Below are 25961 nucleotides of genomic sequence, written 5' to 3'. Positions count from 1 at the left end.
AAATGTCTAAATTAGACATGCTTAAATCAGTGGTGTGTGATGCTTTTTAAACAAAGATCATTTTCAAATAGTGAAGACAATCACTAATGCGCCCCTAAATCAATATAGCAGGACCGCGGAACTCTGAATAAATAATCACAACATAAAATGCCCTTTTCATATGCTTGCCTTTCTTATAGACCCAGCTGTTGAGTCAAATGTTGAGGGTAGGACATTCAAATGACATGGACTGGCACAATCATACATTATATATGACATATGAATATGATGCAGAATAATATACGAATGCCAATTGAATGCCTTTACGACTATCGTACGTAATTAGTCATTAAATCGCACCAGAAGGCTACAGACTTTTTGAAATGTTGATAACTCAGCGCAAACCTGCTTTACTGCTCCAGGTAGTTCCTATGATATAACAGAGGAATTCAGACTGCCTTTCTGCTTTGAGCTGATGAAATGCCTCGCCTGAAATATGGAAGCGAGCACATAACATGAGGAATGTGAGCCCTTATCCTGGTGCATTACCTTAGGGCAGAGAGCACTTCAAACACACCAGGAGAGCCATGATGCAGAGGTGCTCATTATGGGAAGAAACATTAGAGATGTCAATCACTGTTACAGCAACACAAACTTTGCCCTTAAAGCATAACTTGGTGTTTCTCAGCTCGATTAGATAGGATCTGCTCTTAATCCAGTTGTTGGCTTTGATAATTCAGTTGAGTATTCCTCAATATTTATCAGAGATTGATGGAAAGAAGTGGTGCAGATGGTGGCCAGAATATCAAGCAATTCCTTCACAAAGGTAGATGAGTGAGGCACGTTTGCTGGATCAGAAAGTGGAGATCAAGAGCACTACAAAGAATCTGGATGCTTTTGGATGGAGAGGTTCTTAGATTAAAATATGTATTACTGTATGAATACTGAATTAACATTTTAGTATTTACTTGTTTACCATTTATCCAATGCGACTTGCAGTGCACGTTTGACAGGGGAAGTTGCCTTGAACTTACCTGGCCTATAGAGTGTGCCCTTTCAAGTGTTTGAACCTGTGACCTTTGGTTTTCAAGATGAGATCTTTAACCAGCGCAGGTGAGGGTTGTAAACCAGAACTGACCTGTCACTAAGATCCGTCCCTCTTGTTTTACAGATTTACAGAGTGTCCCATAGGAATGAACTGCATGATTCTGTGATTTTTGGTAAAAAGTGCTCATAGCGTGGTAAACATTTAATGATTATTATTTTTACTTAAAGCTACAATATGTAGATTTTTCACCGCTAGAGGTTGGCTATTCAAAACAAAAACGTAGCTTGATGATGCAGAGTTTAAGCGTGGAATCTTGGGAAATGTCGTCTTCACCTCACAGCCGGTGGAAAAGAATCGGGACAGGACTCAAGCAGAAATCACGTTCATGGATGCTATTATTAACGTTACTATAGTATGTAGCAGCGTAGGGCAGAGTGATGTTGGAGCTAAATGAGGCCACCAGAGCGATTGCTAATGAGAGACAAACACGACTCACGTCTCGTGAGCAGTGGAACTTTTATTATGCCGCAGTCGCCTATGTCGCTTCTTCCGGTCAAGCGTATGAGGTAACACAGCGCTGAAAATGATGTTATAACGTTACTCTGAGCGTTCGCTCTGCGGCTGCTGTGAGACACTTCATGCACACTGCAGTAAGCTAGATCGGTTTTAGAATATCATATGAATGAATGCTGGGTGGCTTGTGTTTATAAATGGCATGCAGTTAATTTTAAAACGTATTGTATGATGGAGAAAATGCTGTATTACTTAGCTACTTGACAAAATAGTGTTTTTTTTCTGAGGCATGGTAAAAGCATGGTACTCTCAGAAAAACAAGACAACTAGATTTAAACAATAAGACTAAACGTGTTGAGCTATATAAAATAATTTGTTTTCTGTCTATAAATGTAACCAAACAGTTGTTCCCTTGTCTAATAAAACGTGAATTATATTAAAGCGTCTTTGGTGTTTCCATGGTTTCTACAAAATAAATCCGGAAATCGAGGTCAATGCGGATATGACGCCATTGTATTTTACTGCAAAATTCTTACATATTGTGCCTTTAAGATGGAACTGTGTCCTTGCAAAGCATTTTTATCTGCCATACTTCTTGACTAAGGGACAGCAAATTAGAATCAAGGCAAATGCTTCTCAGTTACTTGAAAATGTGATTACAAGTTATAAAATTATACATATTAGTAGGATATTATCATTTTGCATTTTCTAATGTCCATAAAAGAAAAAAAAAAGAAAAAAAAAAGAAAAAATTAAAGGGTTATTTCACCCAAAAATGAAAATAATGTCATTTATTACTCACCCTCATGCCGTTCCACACCCATAAGACCTTTGTTCATCTTTGGAACGGAAATTACCATTTTTGTTGAAATCTGATGGCTCAGTAAGGCCTGCATGGCCAGCAATGACATTTCCTCTCTCAAGATCCATTAATGTACTAAAAACATATTTAAATCAGTTCATGTGAGTTCAGTGGTTCAATATTAATATTATAAAGTGACGAGAATATTTTTGGTGTGCCAAAAAACAAAATAACAACTTATAATGATGGCCGATTTCAAAACACTGCTTCATGAAGTTTTGGAGCGTTACGAATCTTTTGTGCGCCAGTCACGTGATTTCAGCAGTTTGGCGGTTTGACACGCAATCCGAATCATGATTTGACACGCTGATTCATAATGCTCCGAAGCTTCATGAAGCATTGTTTTGAAATCGGCCATCACTATAAGTTTTTTTTTTTTTGGCACACCAAAAATATACTCATTGCTTTATAATATTAATATTGAACCACTGTACTCATGATCTGATTTAAATATGTTTTTAGTACATTAATGGATCTTGAGAGAAAAAATGTCATTGCTGGCTATGTAGGCCTCACTGAGCCATCGGATTCCAACAAAAATACTTAATTTGTGTTCCGAAGATGAACGAAGGTCTTACGGGTGTGGAACGGTATGAGGGTAAGTAATAAATTATATTATTTTCATTTTTGGCTGAACTAACCCTTTAACACCAGCTAAAATAAAATTACAGTTGAAAACAATTTTTTTTTTTTTTTAACAATGCCACTATTTACTGAACAACCATATATAATTGGTATCTTGTTTCAGTCAACTAAAAAGAGAGATTACGAGTGATACAATTACAGATATTATGATTTTGCATTTTCAAATATAAAATCGTATTATAAATTGATGGAAATAAATGTTGTGCTGTTATTTCCATTAAGAGGTACAAAAATGTTTGGTCAATATCTTGTATTGACAATGCATGAGTCAAGCATTTTGTAAAGTCTCCTCCTGCACATCCCAAAGACTTTCAATAAATTTAAGGTCTGGACACAGAGGTGCCAATTCATGTGTGAAAATGATTCTTCATGCTCTCTGAACTATTCTTTCACAATTTGAGCCTGGTGAATCTCAGCTTTGTCATCCTCGAATATGGCCATGATACATCTTCCTACATGGTTGTTTAAGAAAGCTACACACTCCATTAATTAGGGTTAAAAGAACTGTTCCCAAACATATAGCATACTATAAATATAATAACCACAGCAATAATGATCCTGTTTGCCTATTTAAATCCAAAAAGCTTTTTTTTTTTTTTTTTGGGGTTATTCAGCTAGTATCTTATTTGAGTTAACTGAAAAGAAAAAGCCACATTTCAAATGAATAACATTAACATACATGAACACACCTTGCCAATTCTATTCAAACTCCAACTTACGATTTTGAAAAGAAGCCAATTTTTTTATCCTTTATTTTGAGGAGGTTTGTGAAAGGCTTGCAGGCTTCAGCTATGCTATACTCAGAGAAAAGCTATCATGTAACGAAGAACTAGAAAGAGAAGGCTTTCTTGCATTCCCTGCTGTTAGGCCTTTAGGTAAAGAAATTTCAGGTGGTCGGGGACCCGTATCAGCACACTGTGTTAATGTTAGACTGTCTTTAAAATAAAAATAAAAAACTCTCTCCATCGTTAAAGGCGTTCATCTGGCACAAAAGCACAGCAAGGCCTTTAACAATCACTGCAAGAACTTCTCAGCATACTGCTGTTAGGTCCATCAAAAGGGCTTCACCATCAGAAAAATGAACGACTTGAATAACACTGCACTTACTGCTGCATGGCAAGCCTTTGTATAAGTCTCCAGCCACTGTGCCGTTGGGCGGAGATGTTTGAAACATTATCAAACATTAACTGTACTTGAGGCGAACAGTTCAAGGAGAGAGCCCTGATATGAAACATTGGTCTACAAATAAAACACAATCAAAATGAGCAATAATATCTTCAGGTTATTATTTGACATTAAGAGGGAAGTGGAGGGTTTCCATCACTCCTTGCATGCTGCGATTCCCATCAGGCAGATGGTCTGGAGTGTGTTCTCGCTGAGAAGGGAGGAGATACAGAGAACGCAGGAGGGACGTAAGGGAGCTGTCCTGGTTATTTACTACTTTCCAGGGACAGAAAAAAAAAATATATGGGGGATCTGATCCAAAATGAGTATTACAATCTTCAAGCTGTCCTCCAACTCTCAATCATCAGAGGGTGCCTGGAAGCCTGCTAAGCCCATTAGTGGTTCAGGCAGAAGTCCGTCAATAAGTGAGCTGATGAGCAATGGCCTTCCCCCTCGTGCCTGGCCCTTTGTTTCAGTGTGGGTCACCTGAGGCAGTGTCCTTGCTTACATCAGCAGCTGATATCAGCAGAGATGACAATAGGCACACAGCTTCGTGGCTAATTGCGACAGCTTTGTGTGGCACAGGAGACGACAGCGAAACATGCGCCCGGTGCCCAGGGGAAGGGCACAACTGCTGAATCTCAGCAGCACACAGCTCTTCATGGAAAACGTGAAAGGAAAAAAAAAAATGACTAGAGTAACATATTGTGATGAATCTATTGTGCAAAGAAGGCTTAATTAAAGCTGTTTATGTAAACCCCTAAATACCTTTTAAGAGCAAATAAAAAGTTTTCCTGAAAGTTGTGACAATACAACCATAAGATACACTAAAACACAACATAAATTCATAAATCACATCAATTTTATTTGTTTGCTGTACTCCAAATCTTTAGAATCTATATGTTTGAAAAGAAAGGATCCAAATTTAGCCTTTTAACCGGCGATCTTTATCTTCAAATGAGTGCGCGCCTTCACGGAGAGAAGCCGGATTCATATTTTCATGGATTAATAATTTAAATTCTGCTCTGTACACCATAAAAAACTATTACCGCCAGAGAGGACTGCGACTACAACTCATCCTTATTTGAACTACTTTTGGTACCACTGACATTTTCGCAATGAAATATTGTGATTATGCTTGTTTGTCTGTTATTCTTTTATTTATAACAGTTCATAGTTTTAAGAAAAGGTTATAGGTAGGTTTAGGAGTAGGTTAGTGGCTCAAAATATCATTTTAATGCTATATTGTTGCTAAAATTGTCATTTTCCTACAAATTTCTGTCCATTATGTTTTATTCTTTTAATATTCTGTATAAAATGGGAATGTTTAGGCTCGGGGTGGGGTTTATGGATCATACATTTATCTATAAAATGATTTTTAAAAAGGGAGAAATTATACATATATCTTTATGAGATTCATAAACATTGTAAGTTTTATTTTTTTTGCTTTAAAAACGCAATAATGCTACGTTTAAATGTTGCCAATACGTCCATATTCTATGTTTCAGCACCTATCCAAACAAACATTTTGTGTCTTTCAAAGTTACGTATTAATACCTACGTATTAACAATGAGACCAGGCTGACATATCATTAGCAATCTTTTAAGAGACAGAAGGTGAGGTTTGAATGCTCAAATCATCTGATGCCCTCATATTCATGAATATATCCATTCAGTTTACTTTTTCACTGGCAATTGTCAATTGTTTCCATTGGCAAGTGCCGGCAATTGTGTCCTGAATGGTCTATATATTTACATTAAATACAGTATTCCATTTAACCAAATGGAGAATGAATGTGTTCTTGGTATAATACATTAAGCACCTGTTTGAGTATGTGACTGATTGAGACAATAATGAGCAAATGCATAAGGTTTTTTTTCCTTCATTAGGTGTGGATTATTTATGTGTGTGTTTAGGCAGCCTGTGATGCCAGGCTTGGCTCACTGAATATTTTCTGCCGTTCTACCAGGCTATATCTCCAGTTAGCCATCATAGAATGTAATCATAGCTTCCATAACAATATACCTCTACATAAAAAAGACTTATTGGGAGCATTTCTGTGTTTGCATGACGCTAAGTGCAATAAATTCTAGGGGATGGTCTCCCTGGGTTGTGTATCAAAGCACTGCAGTGGTTGTTTTCCCTGTGGTAATGCAATTGACCTTTAGTGAATTAGCCTTTTCTCTGCCAGCGAGCCATCTCTCTTTGTCTGGCTTGTATTCTGCTGCAGGAATCAGACAGGGAGAGAAATGGACTTCTATCTTATGCGCAAGTGCTTTTGCTGGGCAATTCATTTGTTCAATTCCAAAATCAGTTTACCAGATGGTGTTTATGCAATTTAAGCCCTGACAAAAGCACTTTTTTCTCCTCCCTCTCCCCTCCCTTAGTTTTTTTTTGTTACTTGCTAAAATGAATCGGACGCCGACTTCATTTATGCTCTTTCATCAATTACAAAAGAAAAAAAAAAAAAAAAGGGCAAGAAAAATCGTATTCACCAGTGTTTTATTAGCAAGACCAAACTTGTCATTAATGAATTTAACATTGTTTTGGCTGTGCCTTTTGTAGTGCCCATTTATCCAGAATATGGCATTTGCTTTATATTTGTACACATAGGAATATACAATATTTTACAGTAATTGTGTTAATTGTTTTAAAAAAAAGCTACTTTTAATTGCATATTTTTATTAGATGTGCTTGCTTGGGCAATTATCACTAATACTACTGCTCTCACTCATCTGAAATCATCAACAAATCATAAACAAAATAGCATATTGACTGTTTATTAGTACTTATAAAAGCACATATTAATGCTTTATTCTGCATGACCATATTCTACATCTCTTCATCCAACCCCATACACAAACTTAACTCCTACAACAACTAACTTACTAACTATCTAGATTATTGAGGCAAATATTATAATTATTTTATTGCTTAAAAATCATGTTTGACCACCAAAATGACATATTTAAAAAAAAAAATAAAGTGAAAAAAAAAATTCTTCATGCCTTAAAATAGCTTGAATGTAACTCTACAACCTTGCCTCATTTAATATACATGGATCAATGAATATGCAAATTAGCCCTGCCTCCACTAGAGAGTCTAGTGTTGCTGCAGTGACGATTTGCTGTTTGTGTTGTGGCTACATGAAATAAATGCACATCCTTGAATGAGGGCGAATTTCAAGCGTATTATCTTGAAGTTATCAGGTAGGCTAATATCTATGGCATATAGATAGGCGGCCAAACGCTTTGAACAACTCTTTTGAACTTATAGTTCATCATAACACCGTAATAGACTCGCTATATTGATAAATCTACACAATTTTTCATATCAACAGAAAATTTACCTGGATAACCTGGCTTCTCTCGAGACTTTCCTGCTTCAGAGCAGTCATAGTTAATGATATGATAAAGCCTTTAGGTTCAGTAATTTCACTTTGATGGCAATGAAAAAGTTATTATTTACTGAAAGTTATTAGTCAGTTTCACTTATTTCGAAAAATGTCACTTTAGTTGATTCATTGGTATTTAACGAATTTGACTGTCTTTTGCTGCAAAACCAGCTAAGTCCATGTGTGTCCTTTTTTTTTTTTTTTTTTGCAAAAACCTCTAAGTCCACCTCTTTGGACAACAAGAGGTTTTCCAGCAGTAAAAGGTACAATGTTGTGTTTACTTGTGTAGCGTCTGGAGCGATCAAACACAATTGTAAAAGGCAATCACCCATGCAGGCCCCATAAGGTCTGGCTCCCTTACTGAGCGCTATCAACCCATCTGCACCATGTGCTCTTTACACACATTTCAAAGACCCTTAGGAGACAGGCCACTAGAACCAGACATTCTCCATTGTCTGGATTCTTTGCTATTAATTCATTGGCAACCTCGTCTAACATGCATTTCCCCAGTACATTGTGTATATTATTACTGTTTGTATGCTGTTCTTTCGTATGTTGTATAGTGTTAGGCATGCCTGAAAGCTGGAACTATGAGATAATGTATTTCATCTAGGTGATGTTTACTATCAAATTACTCCTTGTTTAATGACTCACATGTTGGTGGACATCGAAATATCATAGAATGCATTGTATGTTTCTTACATTTATCAGAGTATAAATGGAAACAAACCCACGGGCAAACCCAGGCAAATGAACTCACTTTCAAACAAATGAAATCCCCCGCCAGAGAATGGCACCTTTCTCATTGGTCAAGCCAAGATTTGAAGGTGTTGACTGTCTGGAGAGTTCAAAAGCCCCCACAAAAATCACACTCAGGGGAGTTTAGTTTTAGTGTTGATGGATGTGAAGAGCAGGGCGGGCGAGAGCCGTGAGGGAATGGCGCGCCTTGAGTCTCTCACGGAGGAGCTCCGGGAGCATAAAAGAAGGAGCGACGACCGTGACGGACGAGAGAGGACCAGGCCTGGACTTTATTTTATGTTTTAAAATAAAACATGCCGCGAGGGTCTGCCGGCATTACTTTCGTTTTGTTCTTTGTCTATTTTATATTAAAATTACGTTGAATGTTCGCCGGTTCCCGCCTCCTTCCCGTATATACGAACTGTGTTACATTGGTGCCGAAACCCGGGAGGAAGGAGGGACATGCTGTCGGAGAGCCCTCGCTGCTGAGGGGGAACGCGGTGCTGCGGAGTTCAGGCAGCGCGGGAGTGTGAAGACCGCGAGAGGCTGCCCGAGGCGGTGGTGCTGGAGCCTATTGACAGGTGGGACGGAGAGCTCGAGGCAGTGCCCCTGGGACGAGGTGGGGTGGCTGCCGTCCAAGAGGGAGTGGAGGAGTCGCCGCCGTTCGTTGCGGGCCGGAGCCTGCTGCCGTCCGCCATGAAGGGGAGGAGCAGGGAACGGGGGACTCGCTGCCGGCCGCCCTCAGTCGGAGGAGCCATCGCCGGCTGCCAGGAGGCGGTTGACGATCGGGCCGTCCACCAAGCGTCCACTGCATGTCACCGCGAGGAAGAGCCTCTTGGCAGGCTGAGGACTGAGCGGCACTGTGTAGGGGAACCGGACCAAGAATTTTTTTTTTCTCTTTTTCCTCTCTCCCCTCTCTCCCCAAACCATCAAGGATTTTCTCATGAGCCTGCAGATCCAGACAGCTAAGGCATTTACAAGTATCGTTTGAACACTAAATGGCAATTTAGTAGTAAGATTGTGAACCTCTTTTAACAAAGGTGCTTTATAGGATTGAAACTGATGGTTCATCCAGCAATTGTTAATTTACTCTTTCCATTGTTGCATTCCCCTGTTAAGATATGGTTCAAATTCATTTTCCACTCTCTCACGGTATGTTTGTGTTTGTTAGTTTAGTTATGTGTTTGTGATGTAGATAAATAAAACTTGTGTACACACTCTTGCGAGTTGATTCTGGTCTGCTTATAAAACAATTGTCCCTGATAACGATTCGATCACAGCTATGTGCTAAGAAAGCGATATTACACCTGCTACTCGCAAAATCCTGTCATCACCAATAACGATGGACAAAACATGCTAAAAACGTGCAGCTCGGCAATTGAAGGCTGGCTCATACGCACACTGTCATTCAATCATATGATTTGATTTGCGTCTTCCGATTGGTTCTTTTGTGGACTTAGAAGCTTTTGCTGACAAAGGGAAGTGGCATTTCTGAATGGGCCGATGCTGGTATTTAGCGGCTTTGAAGCAAATGCATTTGATAAATGTATACTATTTGTGGGGAACATTCGCTCAATATCATTAATCTCATGTTTGATGGTGATGGCGTTTAGTGTTTTTTTCTTATGAACTCTTCGTTTGTTCCCCAAAGTAAAGTGTGTCTGACTGAAGATATTGAAGACAAGACTGAGCCATATCTATGGATCAGAATATCATATCTTTTATCTTGGGCCAGTAAGCAACCACCTAGCCACCACACACAGCACCCTAGCAACCAGAAACCTGACTTAAATTTTCTTTTAAAAATGTAAATCTAGTTGCTAATTCTATAACGATTAACCAAAGTATCACTATCTAGTTAGTGTAACACATTAGTACAAAGGTCAATTGAATTACAACTTTTTACATTACATTACTGAAATTGCTGATGTCAATTTCTGTGCTCAATCTAAAATAGAAAAATAGGAACATATAGATAAAAGAAAAAGTGAGGGAGAGAGTGTTTTAAAATAGACTTCATTCTTACTGAGCCTCTCACTCTGTCTGAGCTCTGAATTAGAGATTTTGGGCAGTAATATATAAAAGGGCTTGGCTACAAAAATAAACAATCGTCTGGGGAAAAAGGGGACATGCGAGGACTAAACAACACATTCAGAGTCTTCCCTTTTCACTGCAGCTCAAAGTCACAGATAGATAAATGGACAGAAAGAGATGGAGCAAATGACGAGAAGGGAGAAATGAGAGAGATGGAGGACAGATTGTGTTGTCAGCCACAGAGAAAGCGGCAGAGGAAGAAATGCCTCATCTTTGATCAAATTTGCAAAAGCTTTGTGGGAAATAAAAGAGCTCTCAGAAATATCGATAAACATCCATTTCTGAGCTGTGTTTAGCGGAGAAAAAAGGCAATACAAATAGAAATTAATGACATCTGTCCCCATTGCGTATGGTGGCAAGCAAGGCCCCTCCATTTAGCCATTTATTTTTCAGTGTAAATGGCAATTTAGTCATCTCTAAATGTCACCTCCTGAAGCTGTGGAGCACTTTAGCCTTGCGTTAGGGCTTTAATAGATTTTTTAAAAGTGCAGTATAGCCCATTCCATTTCTCTTATAGCCAGTTTATCAAAAATGTATTAAATTTCTAAGTGGCCTCCACCTCTGCGGACTGATAAATTCATGTGGTGTTCCTGAACTATACACATCCAACCAAAGGATAAATGAAATCAGCAGAAGGAGGGAGCAGTGTGGCTGCTTAGGACCCACTTTTCCTATTGAAGAACATGGGCATAATGGGATACGCTTTAAGGGAAAAGCGATAAAAACGCAGCCTGATATAGCACAGCTATAGGACTGCGTGGCCCGGCATTTGGAAGCTGAAGCTGTGCTGGAATCATTTCACACAAACAATGCAATATGACTGTAATTGAATAATATTTTCCCTATCAGGGCCGTTTATCCACAGCGATGCCTGCGGGTTGAACCTCTGGAGGATTTCAATGTGTGCAGCAGGCAGCGGTGTTAACGAGATTCATTCACCTCGTTAATGAAGAAAGAGGGTGTGTCTCATTAGTATGCGTCATCGCTTCTTTCATTAAACACAATCATGTAGCCTAATCACAGCCGATTCATTTCTCAGCCCTTTATAGATTCTCTCAAATCACCCGCACAAGTCAGTCCAAGATTTTGATTACTTGCGTAACCGGCGGCCGCTCCCACTCGGTTTCGCGAGTACACAACAAAGCTCGGAGCCGCATCTCTAGCAATCTGCACAGTTTTCACTGTAATATAAAGAATTGCCTTGAGGAAGGAGAAAAACAGAGAGTAAAACGATCTCAATCGGTTGCTTCAATATCACAATCATTACAGGCAGCAAATTACATCAGGGTCTCTTTTAGAGATTGAAACCAGCAGCAACATTGATTTAGCTTTCCATCATCTGGGGCCGTATTAGCTTTTGTGTGCTTTTTATGTTGAGTAGAGTGGATTAGAGCAGCTAATGAGCTTGCGGTGGTCAGTATCGCAGGGGCATTGGTATCGTGCGGCAACAGAGCTGGCCCTACAATCAGAGTTTACTCAATTATAAAACAAGCAGGTTCAAATGAACCCGGTGCAAAAAAAAAAAAAAAAAAAAAGTTAATTGTAGCGACTACGTTATGGCCGTATGCTTGGTTTTCTAAGTGTGGTCAGTGGCCTGGCCATATGCATAGATTTGTCCTCCAGTTGTGCATCTGTCTTTTTTTAATCAACACAGAAACGAGTTAGATGCTGTTAAATTAAACAAACTGACTGAATATCCCCATATAGACATCTGCTTGGTACACAACCATTTAAGAATTTGGAACAAATATTTTCCCACCATGTACCTGTGATATACAACATTCACAAAGCTGTGTTCATGTGACACATGAAGTGTTGTTGCGTCACTCTTCTGTTCATGATGGTACCAAATTAATAAAAACACAATATATATTGACCCAAGTTTTGTTTTCTCTCCTGCTGGCATTCTGACATAGAACCCGGAAGTGCCGCACTGTGTTTACTATGTGAACAGCGTAGGAGACTGGCAGGGTAGAGATAAAATTGTTGAATAAAGTCGTTATTTTTGTTAATTTTTTGAAGCGACGAAAATACTTTTTGTGTGCAAAAAACAAAGGTTGAACCACGGTAGTCACGTGGACTATTTTTAACAATGTCTTTTACTACCTGGGCCTTGAAATTGGTAATAATGTTGTAGTCTATCGGAGGCCAGAAAGCTCATGGATTTCATCAAAAATACCTCAATTTGTGTTCCGAAGATGAACAAAGGTCGTACAGGTTTGGAACGACATGAGGGTGAGTAATTAATGACAGAATTTTCATTTTTGGGTGAACTAACACTTTAACCAGGTACTGTAGCTAGTATTGTAGTAATCAAGACCGGTTTTGGTCCTGGTCAACATTTTTCGAAGGTCTTGGTCATGTCTCTGTCTCGACCGCATTTGTACTCGGTCTTGTCTCAATCTCAGACTAAGAGGATTCAGATTTTATCTCAAGACCAGTCAAGACCACAAATGCAGGGATATCACACAATTGCCGGTGCGTTTTCTGATTTATTTGATGAACAACCTCCTGCTTCAAATGCAATCAATAACTACTTTCAAATAATTTATTTTGTTACAGGTCAGAAATCAATGAGAGATTGTCAAAATGTCACCAAAATGAATACAAAGCAAATTCAAGATATGATTGCAAAAAAAAAAAAAAAAAAAAAAAAAAAAAAAATACTTGTATGAGATCTTGATTTTAAATATTATGACATGATATAATGAAGCAATTTCACAGGATCAAAAGAGCTGTTTTCACAAATTGCAAACATATCATTTTTATAATTGTTCATTAAACAAAATTTCATTTTTAAAGCATTAATCTAAACATTATTTATGCAGTTGTAATTGTACCAATTCAGATGCAGTTTCTGTCCGACCTCTGCAGTGCAAGATGAAATTTGTTGATAGTGATTTCCTTTGTTTGGTAAGAGCTATATATAGTGTCTTATTCTTTTAACTGTATTAAATATAAGACATTTATCAGGCAGTAAATGTGTATCTTTTAGATGAATTTAAGTAGTGCTGGTCTAATCTTGGTCTCAACCCCTCAAAGTCTTGGTCTCAACTCATACTGGTCTTTGTCTTGACTTGGTCTCGGTTTAGGTGTTCTTGACTACAACGCCAGTAGTAGCTATGTTTATGCAACTGGACCCAGAAATTTGTGATTATTAGAAAATGAGGGACTATATATATGACACTCAGGAGAATTAACTAGTGTATTGTGCCACTATCAACACCAAGGTTCCCACGGAACAAATACTGATAAAAGACCCCCTGAAAGCACCTTAAGTCGCTTTGGATAAACAAAAACAAAATGTGATAGTACATTACTGAATACCAGATTGAACTATAAAAAGAGTAGCATGGACAGGGATTTGATATAATGAAACAAACATGAAAAAGCATGATTTTTGTATCATTATACCTGTGCAGTTGGATGTAGTTGGCTCTGTAAATGAGAAATCCAAATATGTACACGCTTGATCCTGGTTCCTCTTGGCCACAAAGATTCTGCCGTCATTGTCAGCCCACAGGAAACATAAAGGGGGTTCTGTAATCCCCGCACCAGACAGGCCTGGATACAGTGCCAGATCCTGATAAGATTAGGACGCTAAAGGAGCGAACCGGGCTAAAATTTGAGAGAATTGTGAAGAGAGCCAGCTCTGACATGTGGCACCGACAGCGCTGTGAGCCCTGCCCAGCCCTGGCCCGGTCTCATATGGGACACGGTCCTTTCATAATCAGCGAGAGAATCTTATCAGGCCTGGCTAGCTGCTGGCGGTCTATCCTTCTCTCTCTTTTTCTCTGTCATCCACACGCACACACAAACACACTCAGGTTGAGCAGGTGGATGGAGGTCATACCATACCTTGTATGATGTCTGGAGGGGAGGTTGTGGCGGAGATGGTGGTGGTGGTGGTGGTGGTTGTGGGTTTAGGGGTTGTGGTAAGGGCATCTAGATGGAAAAACACAACAAAAAAAACATGACATACGGGGAAAATCAGGAAAAAACGAAACCAAACATGATCAAATCAACAACAATGAGAGACAGATTTGTGTTGTGTATTATGTGTAGCTTTACTCCACAGATGGCAAATTAGTCTATAAACTAATGGTGAATTATCAAGCATAACTACTGTACAAAATGAAATATTACTCTCTGGCAAAGAAGTCATTACACAAGGTAACTGTGGGAATAGTACTGTGGTGTCATATTCTTGTGTGTGTGTAAACATTGACTGCTGATTTAATGTTTGGGAAATAGAATAAAACAGCAATTTAACAACAATTAAAAGAAACCGAACAAAAATGAAATGATGACATGAGGGAATGATTAGAAATGAAGGAAAACATAAAATGCAGATGGTTATGCATTTAAAAATGTCCATGCTAACAAATGACCATAGCGATGACACACAGAAGGGGTCCTGGCATACATTCTCCTGTTTGTTTTTTTGCATTTTCACACTTCATTAACCACTCTCCCCCCTTCTATCTACTAATGTTGCTTCTGATTTAGCAATTTGTAGTGTGGAGTGCTGGACGCAATATTGATAGAACCCAGAGACAGCGGCGGCGGTTGTGACAGGCTTAGCGTGTTTGATGTCGGCGAGTTAACCCAGCGGGAGCGTTAGCCAGTCCGGCGCGTGGGGTGATCAGGATTTTTCACGGAGAGACAAACAGGCAAACATTAATGAAATGAGGAATGGGAAAGGAGGGCGTGCGGGCATGGGAGATAACAGGCGTGAAAAGTGACGCGGCCCACACCACTGTTTGCCCAGCGCGTCCAGACAGATACCACTGTGTTAACATCTGTGGTGGGGGAAATTGGTCGCCTGTCTCCCCTCCCCACTTTGTTGTCTGTGCTCCATCAAAAGAGCTCGGTGGGAGCCCAGAAACGCTTCCACTCTCTAATGATAAACATCCAGCAGGATGAAGAGCGGGTAAAGAACTCTGCCTCCATCTCCTCTGCTGATACACTGATCACTCAGAAAATGGCAGCTACGTATTGCGTGTCATGCCGCACTACAGGCCTTTTAACACTGTGCTAAAATAACAGTCGATAGATCTGCAGTTGAAATACAGTCCTAATGTGTGCATGATTTGCTGTGAAACACGGAGTAATATAACATAAAACATTTTTAATATAACATATATTAAGATACAAAAATCCAGTTTGTTTTGTAAACATATATGACAGTTGCTGACACTGTTGTTGTAGGTATCAAAAAGAATTTTAACAAAGCTATGATAGTCAGGGTAACTGTTACTTTAGTAATGAAAATATTATCACTGAAGTGAAGAAAAAAAAATCGTAATGAGAAATAAACATTACATCCATTTTGAATAATAATGCAGGCCCTACTCAGACTTTTTCTGACAGCAATGATATTTTTGCTTTGATATGAGATTATGCTATTAATGTTCTTGTCCTTACCACTATTAACACTTGGACTAATTAAATTCAATATTAAGATCCAGTGTTTAATAAATATAAATGATTTAACAGTACTATTTTAACAGGGGCATACACTACCATTCAAAAGTTGAGGAGGTTTTTTAATGTTTTTGAAAGAAGTCTCTTATGCTCACTAAGGCTACATGTATTTGATATATAAAACATGTAAAAACAGCAATAATGTGAAATATTATTACAATTTAAAATAACTGTTTTCTATTTCAATATATTATGAAATGTAATTTATTCCTGCATTGAAAATGCTGATTTTTTTAGCATCATTACTCTTCAGTTTTCATGATCCTTCAGAAATCGTTCTAATATGCTGATTTGCTGCTCAAGAAACATTTCTTCTTCTTATTATTATTAATGTTGACATGCCGTTTAATATTTATTTTGGAAACCATGATACATTTTCAAGGTTCTTTGAGATATTTTGTAACACTGTAAATATCTTTACTGTCACTTTTGATCAGATAGCTTTAATTTATTTATTTATTTATTTATTTTTATTCCTTACTGAGCCCAAACATTTCAACACTAGCATATTTTGTACAGTGCATTTAATGTAAATTAAAAGTATGACAAGTGTTTAAATAAAAGAAACAGAAATACTAATGAACTATCACATGATTAATTAATAAAGCAAGCACATTTTATTCTTTATAATAATAAAAAAACTATAGCATACCTTACCCTATTTCTTTAAGAGACAGGAACGGATGTGACTGCTTTACTGCACTTTCTGACGGAAAAGATACTTTCAAAGATTTGTATGTTTGGCATGCCAATAAAAAACCGTAATGGATCACAGGATGTCAGCAGTAAGTTGTTACCTGTCTCAAACTACACTGATTCACAAGGCAATCGCAGCTAGGTGAAAATTTCTCTCCCGGACATCTTGCAGAAGTGCACAGCAATGTCGATTTCTCCTGCCGGAGATGAAGAACTTGCACCCATATACCAGCGAACAGACTGAATCTGCTAAATCGTGTGGGATTTAAACACATGCATCTCTCTAAAAGTACATGGGCTAAAATGTTTAATATTTGACACATTTGGTCATCCTTAATATCCCAGGGCAAAAAGGGAAAAGGAAACAGCTGACCAGGGAAACTCAGTGAGCAGTCAAGCATGGAAAATACAGGCTAACGAAGAGCTATAGAGCTCACTTTACAAGCAGCAGCACATTTGATCAATAGCCACTATAGGCTACATTTGCATTAAATAACATGTGCTGAGTCTGAGAAGCTTAATGCTGCATCAACTAGCAGATACATAAATGTTTTAATAAAGAAAGACGGGAGAAAGTGAAAGCGCCACTTAACACACTTTCAGTTAAACTCGGAACAAAATCCGACTCAGCGGAGTGGCAACTTTATTGGCGCCACTCCGTTATGAACTGTGAATGCCCAACAGATGTTTGAGATCACCAATGTCAATAGCTCATTAAAAACTTGGCAGGCCGATTGGATCTATAACTCACCGCGTTTAGAAACAGCCCGTTTTTGTACATTTTTCAGAGGGTGTCTTTTTAGAAAGCAAACCGATGCCTTGGTGTATCAAGGCTTATTGACTTTCACAGCATATACCTGCCATGTCATCCCAGCGTGGGTTTATCACGCCACATTATGAATCATAGCAACAGGCCGGTGTGTGTGTGTGTGTGTGTGTGTGTGTAGAAGGCTCATTAAACCCGGGACACTGCAAAATACTGCCGGTTACACTGATTCCCCAGATACGGAAAGGCTAACGCTAGAACGAGAACTCATATTTTACTCTCTCCCTCGCTGAGCCACTCGCTAAAATGCTGCATCTCCCAAATGAGATGCGGACCAACGCATGAGTGGCTCGCAGAGACACGGGAGGGTATCGGGAGAGCGAGGTACATACGAGGAGCTGACTAGATGAGTACTTTAATCGGCATGGCATTTTCTGGCATGTCCTGGGACTCCTAACGGATAACAGTCATTCAGGAACGACACGGAGAGGGAAAAACACACATGAGTAATAGTGTGATTAGCAATGGGCGCTCAGGGCTGTTGATTTGCCCATCAGCAACCTTCTGTCATCAGGCAGCTTTGCAAGTTTGTTCAAGGAGATTTTCGCTTGCTGTAGAAAAACTAGAAAGAGGAGGGGAGGGAGCTTAACCCAAATATTGTAATGCGTTTGATAGGGCTATATGGCAATTTTAGGTTTGCTCCCTTTGGAACAAGTATAAACACACAAAAACACGGTTCTTAAACTGTACACTAAATTTCCCCTAGGTGGTACTTGAAACTAAAATGACTGAAAACTACTAAAAAATAATGTCAAAACACATCCCAAAAGTACATCCCTTCAGAATCAAACAAACTGATTAGATCAGTCATAATTATATCTATGTTCAAAGAAAACCAATGAGATCAAATGCTATTTCCAGAGGTGGAAAACATATGCAAAAGCATATGCATGGAAATTCCTTCCAACCGTTTAATATTATGGTTTAATTACATCAATAAATGGCAGAAGTGGCACATTTGCCTTGCTATAGCATACATTCAATTAAGAGTGCATTCCTTCTCCATAGACTGCACATTCCTCCTCTCTGTAGAATCAATGGATGAGAGGTGAGTGAACAGTGTAAAATAACAATGAGTACCTGCAAACCTGACACTGGCAGCAGCACTGAAGCGATCGACTCCAATGAAAGGCTAATGAAAGGAGGGCTTAGGAGATGGCCCTTGTTAATGACTCTGGCAAGACGGGATGAAATGGGTGTGGATGGGAGAGGCTCCTCTGCCTTTGAGTCATGAGACATGAAAGCACTTAGAAACAGCACACATCTAATCTGCCAGCTGAATCATGTTATGAAAGATTTATAAAATGTTTCTCAATAATTACAAAGCAAATCTACTGTATGATAACTCCTACAAAAAACCAAGCAACACACACCTATTCTGTAAACCCCAACGCTCAAAATAATTGGTTTGAGTAGGACAAACTTAAAGAAATTAGTTCAGTCAAATTAACTTTTAGGAGTATTTAGTACTTTCTTTTTCTTTCAAGTTCACAGAATATATAATTTAAGTAAACTGAACTGTTTCATTGTTTTGAGTTTTATGAACTTATTTCTTTTAATTCAGACAAACTTAAGTTTAACTGAAACTGGGCAGGGATTTCTATTTCCCAGCATGCTTTGCCCATGGCACTCGAAAGGGAGAGTAAATGTTAAAGTGTCATATAATGTTTTTTTTTTGTGCAAGATTAATATTAAGTGGGATATTTAGTAGTGATTAATGTTTTGTTATGCTAATTAAGAATTGTTTATGTTAATGTGGGTTTTTGGAGAGTTACGATCATGATGACAAGTGGAGCATGTGGCTTGGTTTGAGAGCAAGTATGTTAAATGCTTTATATTGCTGCACTCATTCAGCAAGTGCATGATTTGGATAATATAATATAATATAATATAATATAATATAATATAATATAATATAATATAATATAATATAATATAATATAATATAATATAATATAATATAATATAATATAATATAATATAATATAATATAATATAATATAATATAATATAATATAATATAATATAATATAATATAATAAATATAATAAATATAATGCACACATAATAATAATAATAATAATAATAATAATAATAATAATAATAATAATAATAATAATAATAATAATAATAATAATAATAATAATACATTTTATTTATAATGCGCTTTTCTGGAACCCAAAGCGCTAGCACATGGTACGAACATGGTACGAACAGCTCATGCTGCTTGCTAACTACTTTCACAAAGTTCAGAAAAATTATCCATGGTTATAAAACTTTGTACTTTTACATCAATGTGAATGACGGTTCAGATGTTCTAGTTTTAGCTTAGATACGAAAGCATTCACATCATTTGCAATGCATTCTTTCATCTTCACACATCCAGGAGGACAGTTTTACATTGCCAACTCTAATACGGCACATTTGCATGCCTGAATTCACAGATGACTAGATTTTTGAACGGCCGGCTGCCGAGGCAGTGTTTGACAGCAACCAAATTTATCAGGGCAATCTGACTTTTAAATGTGCGTGTCACCAATACGATGAATTGTGAGGGAAACACTGATGAGGCAAATTGAATAAAAGTAAGCGAGCTTTAATAATGAAGGGAAAGTATGGAGAGAAGTGATTTACGGCTCCATTATTACAGTGCAGGGATGGGATTGGACCCACAGTGACAGCAGTGTTTTATATTTTTTTCCTTCCCTACATATGTTGAGCTCGCTGGACCGAGGCTGGATCTTCTCGAGTTACATGCACTGCTAGGAAGACTGCTGTTCCTCCAGCTGTTCTTTCTCAGTACTCTTCTTGTGCTACACATGTTGTTGGATATAAGGGACAATTAGGTGCCTCAAACAAGTCTGAGGACTGTCACAAAATCAGGCTGTTTAACTCCACGCAATGTGTGTGGTTTTTTTTTTTTCCTCAGCAAGCTGTGTTGAATCTACATTATGTGTGAGGGTTGAGGATTTAGGTTTACACTAAAACAAATATCTGTTTATGCTTGCCATTTACACAACCACACAGGGGATTCCCTGGGAGGAATGCTTTACTTTGGCCTGTGATCAGATGTACATTTTCATAACCACAAGCACTCTGTGGCTACAACACATTGTTCAGGGGTCCCACACTTTCTGACTTCTTTTTCAAGACCTTTTCAGTCATTTGAGAATATTGGATAAGATTAAAAATCATTTAAAATCTGTCAGTTTGAAAGCTTCTTTGAAAACAACGGGCTCAAAAAGAATGCTACAAATCAGACTGTGACTGTAAAACGTTCTTCGCAAGAACGTTTTACTCTACACAAAAGCAATATTTAGCCAATTAAATGTCTTGGGTCAGAACATAATTAGAAAAAAAAATTTACTTTCCCACACCTGGAAAACACTTTTATTGTGGGAACCCTGATTCTTGACCCACCAAGTAAACAAAATCGTGTTTGTGTTTGGGTTCGGTATGGCACTCTAAGCGCAGTTAAGGAAGTGTATTGCCGTGATCGATTTCTGCTGGGTGGCTGTGAGATACCAAAGGAAAGCCCTCTAAGCATGGAGGAATTGTTACGGAGAGGAAACGTGAGCGAGGGTGACAGGCAGAGGAGGAGTGCGCAATATTAAAGGCCAGGGCTGCGAAGGCAAAGGTAGTCTTTATTAGGTTAGAGGCGCTCTGTAAACTTGTTACAGGCCGGTGTGTTAGATCTTATTCCCCCGCAGGGGCATGCTGGGATGGGGGCCCTGGAAAAGTGTCTCAGGGAATGTATTTTTTCCCCATAACCAGTTTAGTGCCAGCCACCCTCCAAGTGTTCTCCATCACTTAGCTTCACAACAGTTGGGGAACAAACGCATTAGAGAAAAATTGCCTCTGCAGTACATCTGTTCTGGCTGTCTATCGAGGGCCCAGGAAGCTCTGCTACCAAAAATCAAGAATCTGATATCAACTCTAATGTGCTGAATGCTTTTTAGCTCATTCATAGACAGACACTGTGGAACAGAAGATTCATGCCCTTTTAAACTGAGGGGGCACAAACTGATCGACTGTGCCCCCTCATTTTGAAATTGACGATTTCAAAATGTTTTAAATTTAAATGATTATGATAACTTAAAGGTGCCCTACAATTAAATATTGAATTTACCTTAGCATAGTTGAATAACAAGAGTTTCAAACTCCATTGTTTCCTCCTTCTTTTATAAATCTCATTTGTTTAAAAGACCTCCGAAGAACAGGCGAATCTCAACATAACACCAACTGTTACGTAACAGTCGGGATCATTCATATGTATGCCCCCAATATTTGCATATGCCAGCCCATGTTCAAACCATTAGAAAGGGCAGAACGTCAGGATGTGCACAGCTGAATCATCAGACTAGGTAAGCAAGCAAGAACAATAGCGAAAAATGTCAGATGGAGCAATAATAACTGACATGATCCATGATAACATGATATTTTTAGTGATATTTCTAAATTGTCTTTCTAAATGTTTTGTTAGCATGTTGCTAATGTACTGTTAAATGTGGTTAAAGTTACCATTGTTTCTTACTGTATTCACGGAGATAAGAGCCATCGCTATTTTCATATTTAAACACTTGCAGTCTGTATAATTCATAAACACAACTTCATTCTTTATAAATCTCTCCAACAGTGTGTAATGTTAGCTTTAGCCACGGAGCACTATCAAACTCATTCAGAATCAAATGTAAACATCCAAATAAATACCATACTTACGCAATTAGACATGTTGCATGATGAACACTTTGTAAAGATCCATTTTGAGGGTTATATTAGCTGTGTAAACTGTGTTTATGCTGTTCAAGGCAAGCGTGAGCTCCGGGGGCGGGGAGCACGAGAATTAAAGGGGCTGCAACCTATATATCGGTTCATAGTTAATGATGCCCCAAAACAGGCAGTTAAAAAATGAATTAGAAAAAATCTATGGGGTATTTTGAGCTGAAACTTCACAGACACATTTAGGGGACACCTTAGACTTATATTACATCTTTTAAAAAGACGTTCTAGGGCACCTTTTATGAATAAATGCAGTAAATAAAATGTAATTTTGTAAATGTAAATGTAAAAGTCTTTGAAAAACTGATTAAAGTTGATTTTGATAAAAAAAAAAAAAAAAAAATGGTCAAATTTTGTAGATAATAAAATTGCTGAACTAAAACTTTGCAGCATAAATCATGCATACACCTGTCTAAATTTGGTCAGTCCAACAGTCTCATCTTCTGTAGCTTTAAACTCCTACCCACCCTCATGATGCTCAGTATTTTTTTTCTCTTCAAGCTGCTCTTGAAACAACTAAAAACAGATATGTAAAAAAAAAAAAAAAAAAAAAAAAACTTTTGTTGACGAGCGTTTTAGGCTGCCATCACTTTAAAACTGAATTCTAGGATCTAATATACTGACACATATCCCTATCCGGTTTTCACCAAGCTGTTTACATTCCCTAAGCCATAACTGACTGTATTTATGCGAGATAATCCACATGATGGAAATTTATTTGACCATTCAGGCACATCTCGACACTTTGACATCTTCACGTCTGACTTGATCTCCTCCACGGTCTCTAATATCACGCTTTCACTAACTGCAAGTTAATCGATAACGAATTGTGATTGGATGGTATTTTTGTTATAAAAATATAGCTGAAATACGAGACAGTCCTGGGAAAAACAGGCCGTCTGGTCATGACCTCCTGGAACTAATCAAGCAGGAGAATGGCTGGGACCATGTTGACGTGTATCATGAATAGTGCCACTAGAATTGCGCCTACATCTGCAGAATTATTATTATATAGGACTGCTGAAAGTGTTAACAACCCTTATAGTGGTTACATAAGGCCGTGCATGAATAGCTTCTCAATTACCCTTCCAACATGCCATGCATTACATATGCCGACTGTATGAAAACGTACTGAGACAGCTTGCTAAACGCTCATTTTGCCTTCCCTTTAACATCTCTGTAAAGTAGAGCGTTTAATTGAACAGTGCCTCGATAGAACGGCGTAATATGCCAAGTATGCGAGAAACGCTGTGGGTCTTGCTGAATGTGTCAGGGCCACTGTGTTTGTAATACGCAGATGTCACCCTATTAATTTGTGGGAGAATAATTATAAGACTATAGAGTACCCAGATGTCACCAGCGCCTGTCTTTATGAGCGCACATGTAGGTGTGTGTTGAATATATTTGAGTGTCACTCTGTTAACATAACGGAGACGCACAACGCTAGATTAAATGGTGACAGCCCTGTCGCGCAGTCTCGTTTCTGCATTAGCAATTCTAATGTCAGATATGTGGTTGAATTGTGTAGATATTGAAAGAAGCATCATACATAGAGTGTTATATTCAACGCTATTTATAATAGGGGAGGAGTTTGAGCTCTTGCAGCTCCATACGTGGCTATGTCACTCTCTCTTCTATTCTGTTGGTTCAACTGTCATGAATTTCTCATGGAATTACTGCCAAGCCGCTCATGGGAGAAACGTGTGAAAAGCCTGTCGCAATTACTGGCGCATTTGCACTTCGTGCTGGGGCAAGTTTTTGGAACACGCACAACCCGGGCGAAGCCAAGTTTCTGTGGAGACCCACCGACAACATGCAATGCTCCCACACACACACAGACGCACACAAACAAAAAAGTTTGGCTTCTTTAAAGCTTATTCACAGTATCATTTGACAAAATGACTTGGAGTGAATCTGAATTCGCTAGGGTTTGCCTCCCTCGCTACTGACATAAACTGTATATCTGTTCACTTAAAGATCCTCATTGCGGGACAAATCCTTTTTAAAATAGCTCTGAGTCCATTGTTGCACTCTGAAAATGGAGGACAGCAATTTCACCACAGGCTTAGTGCAGCAAAAGATAGCAGAAGTAAATTCCAAGAGGAAAATGGTCAGATTAGAACATGTCCTAGAGAAAAGGAAATGTCATTGAGATCAATGTTATTGACCCATGACTCAGATGGAGCGGTGAAGTGAGTGAAAGAGCAAGAGGTCGAAGAGACAGAACTACTCTGTATCACTTTGATCTTACCTCGCACAAAAAGGATGTAGTCATCATAGGCTTCACCCACAGAGTTGGATGCCACACATCGGTAAGTGCCGTTGTAGGACTTGTTCAGGTTCTCGATGAAGAGATCTGAGCCAGTGATAACCGCGTGAGATGGCACGTCGTCCTCCACCCTCACCCAATTCACCTGTTGAGGTCTGGATGGAGAGACAGAGCAGAAATGACTTTGGCTCAGTGTTGTGTAGCTAGACCAACAAGTCTGGTTCACATTATGTGTTTTATGGGACATTGTACAATAGGTAAATCCTAACTTATATATAAACCTTTAAGCAAAGCAGAAAGTACAGATCAGAACAGAAGTCGAGTCTATTTCAAAGAGTCGATGCCATGAACCAGTGTCTAGTCAGGATTGCCATGGAATGTTAAAATTGTAATTTCCATTTCTGGAAAATTCCAGAAAATTAATAATAATAATAATAAAAAAAAAATCATCCGTCCGCATGAAAACACAAAAAGACGCTATGAAGCACTGTCGAAAGCCGTGTTGGTCAATCAGAAGCCTGGAAAAAGGTTTATTACCGGTTCTGGTAAGCTAACAACATTGAAAATACAGAACAATACAATGAGACATATTCATTCAAAGTAAAAAAAAACAAGTCATAAGCAGTGACCTGCATAGTATTGCATTCTGACGCCTCTGAAATGCAATATAATGGGAGAACTGTGCATGTATCTGTATACATGTTATAAACCCTGTTAGCACAGTTATTAGCAGCAATATTCTGTCCACCATTGCACAGACTGGCTTCACGTAAACAAAAGAGACACAATCTGATGTCAAACAAAGGCGATAACAGCACGCACTCTGATGACACTAGCCAAAATCTCGGGTTTCACCGTTTACACGACAACTCTGTAACCGGAGTTTAAAAAAATGTTCACCCTGGCAGGAGTTTTCAAAAAAAGTTTGGTTTCAGTTACCAGATACTGCGTTTGCGTGTGAACAATTGGCCAAACCGCATAGAAAAAGCTGCGGTTTTGAAAATACCCGTGTTCGTGTGGACAGGGCCTAAGACATGAGTCAACACCGCTGATGCGACAGCAGCCACAGTACAACCGCGCCAGTGCGCTCAACACACACCAGCTGTAGGTGGAGTGGAGAGAGAGCGAAAGAGCCAATTCAATGGATGGGGATTATTAGGAGGCCATGATTGGTATGGGCCTATGGAGGGAATTTGGCCAGCACACAGGGGGTTACACCCCTACTCTTTACGAGAAGTGCCATGGGATTTTTAATGACCACAGAGAGTCAGGACCTCGGTTTAACGTCTCATCCGAAGGACGTGCTTGTTACAGTATAGTGTCCCCATCACTATACTGGGGCTTTAGGACCCACACAGACCACAGGGTGAGCACCCCCTGCTGGCCTCACTAACACCTCTTCCAGCAGCTACCTGGTTCTTCCCAGGAGGTCTCCCATCCAGGTACTAACCAGGCTTAGCCCTGCT

General features: G+C 38.8%; 1 protein-coding gene across 2 annotated transcripts in view; it reads right to left on the bottom strand.

The window, feature by feature from the left end:
* cadm1a (cell adhesion molecule 1a) overlaps positions 1–25961 on the bottom strand; it is a 301183-nt gene that overhangs the window by 24966 nt on the left and 250256 nt on the right. For both annotated transcript variants that reach the window (XM_067376107.1, XM_067376108.1), the window contains exons 8-9: positions 24478–24650; positions 14297–14383 (exon numbers count right to left, since the gene is read on the bottom strand). In XM_067376107.1, coding sequence (XP_067232208.1) covers positions 14297–14383; positions 24478–24650 — 260 coding nt within the window. The remainder of the gene's footprint in view (positions 1–14296; positions 14384–24477; positions 24651–25961) is intronic.

This window comes from Chanodichthys erythropterus, chromosome 22, assembly GCF_024489055.1.
Source record: "Chanodichthys erythropterus isolate Z2021 chromosome 22, ASM2448905v1, whole genome shotgun sequence".
In the NCBI taxonomy this organism is placed as follows: Eukaryota; Metazoa; Chordata; class Actinopteri; order Cypriniformes; family Xenocyprididae; genus Chanodichthys; species Chanodichthys erythropterus.
This window is presented reverse-complemented; position numbering and strand designations above follow the sequence as displayed.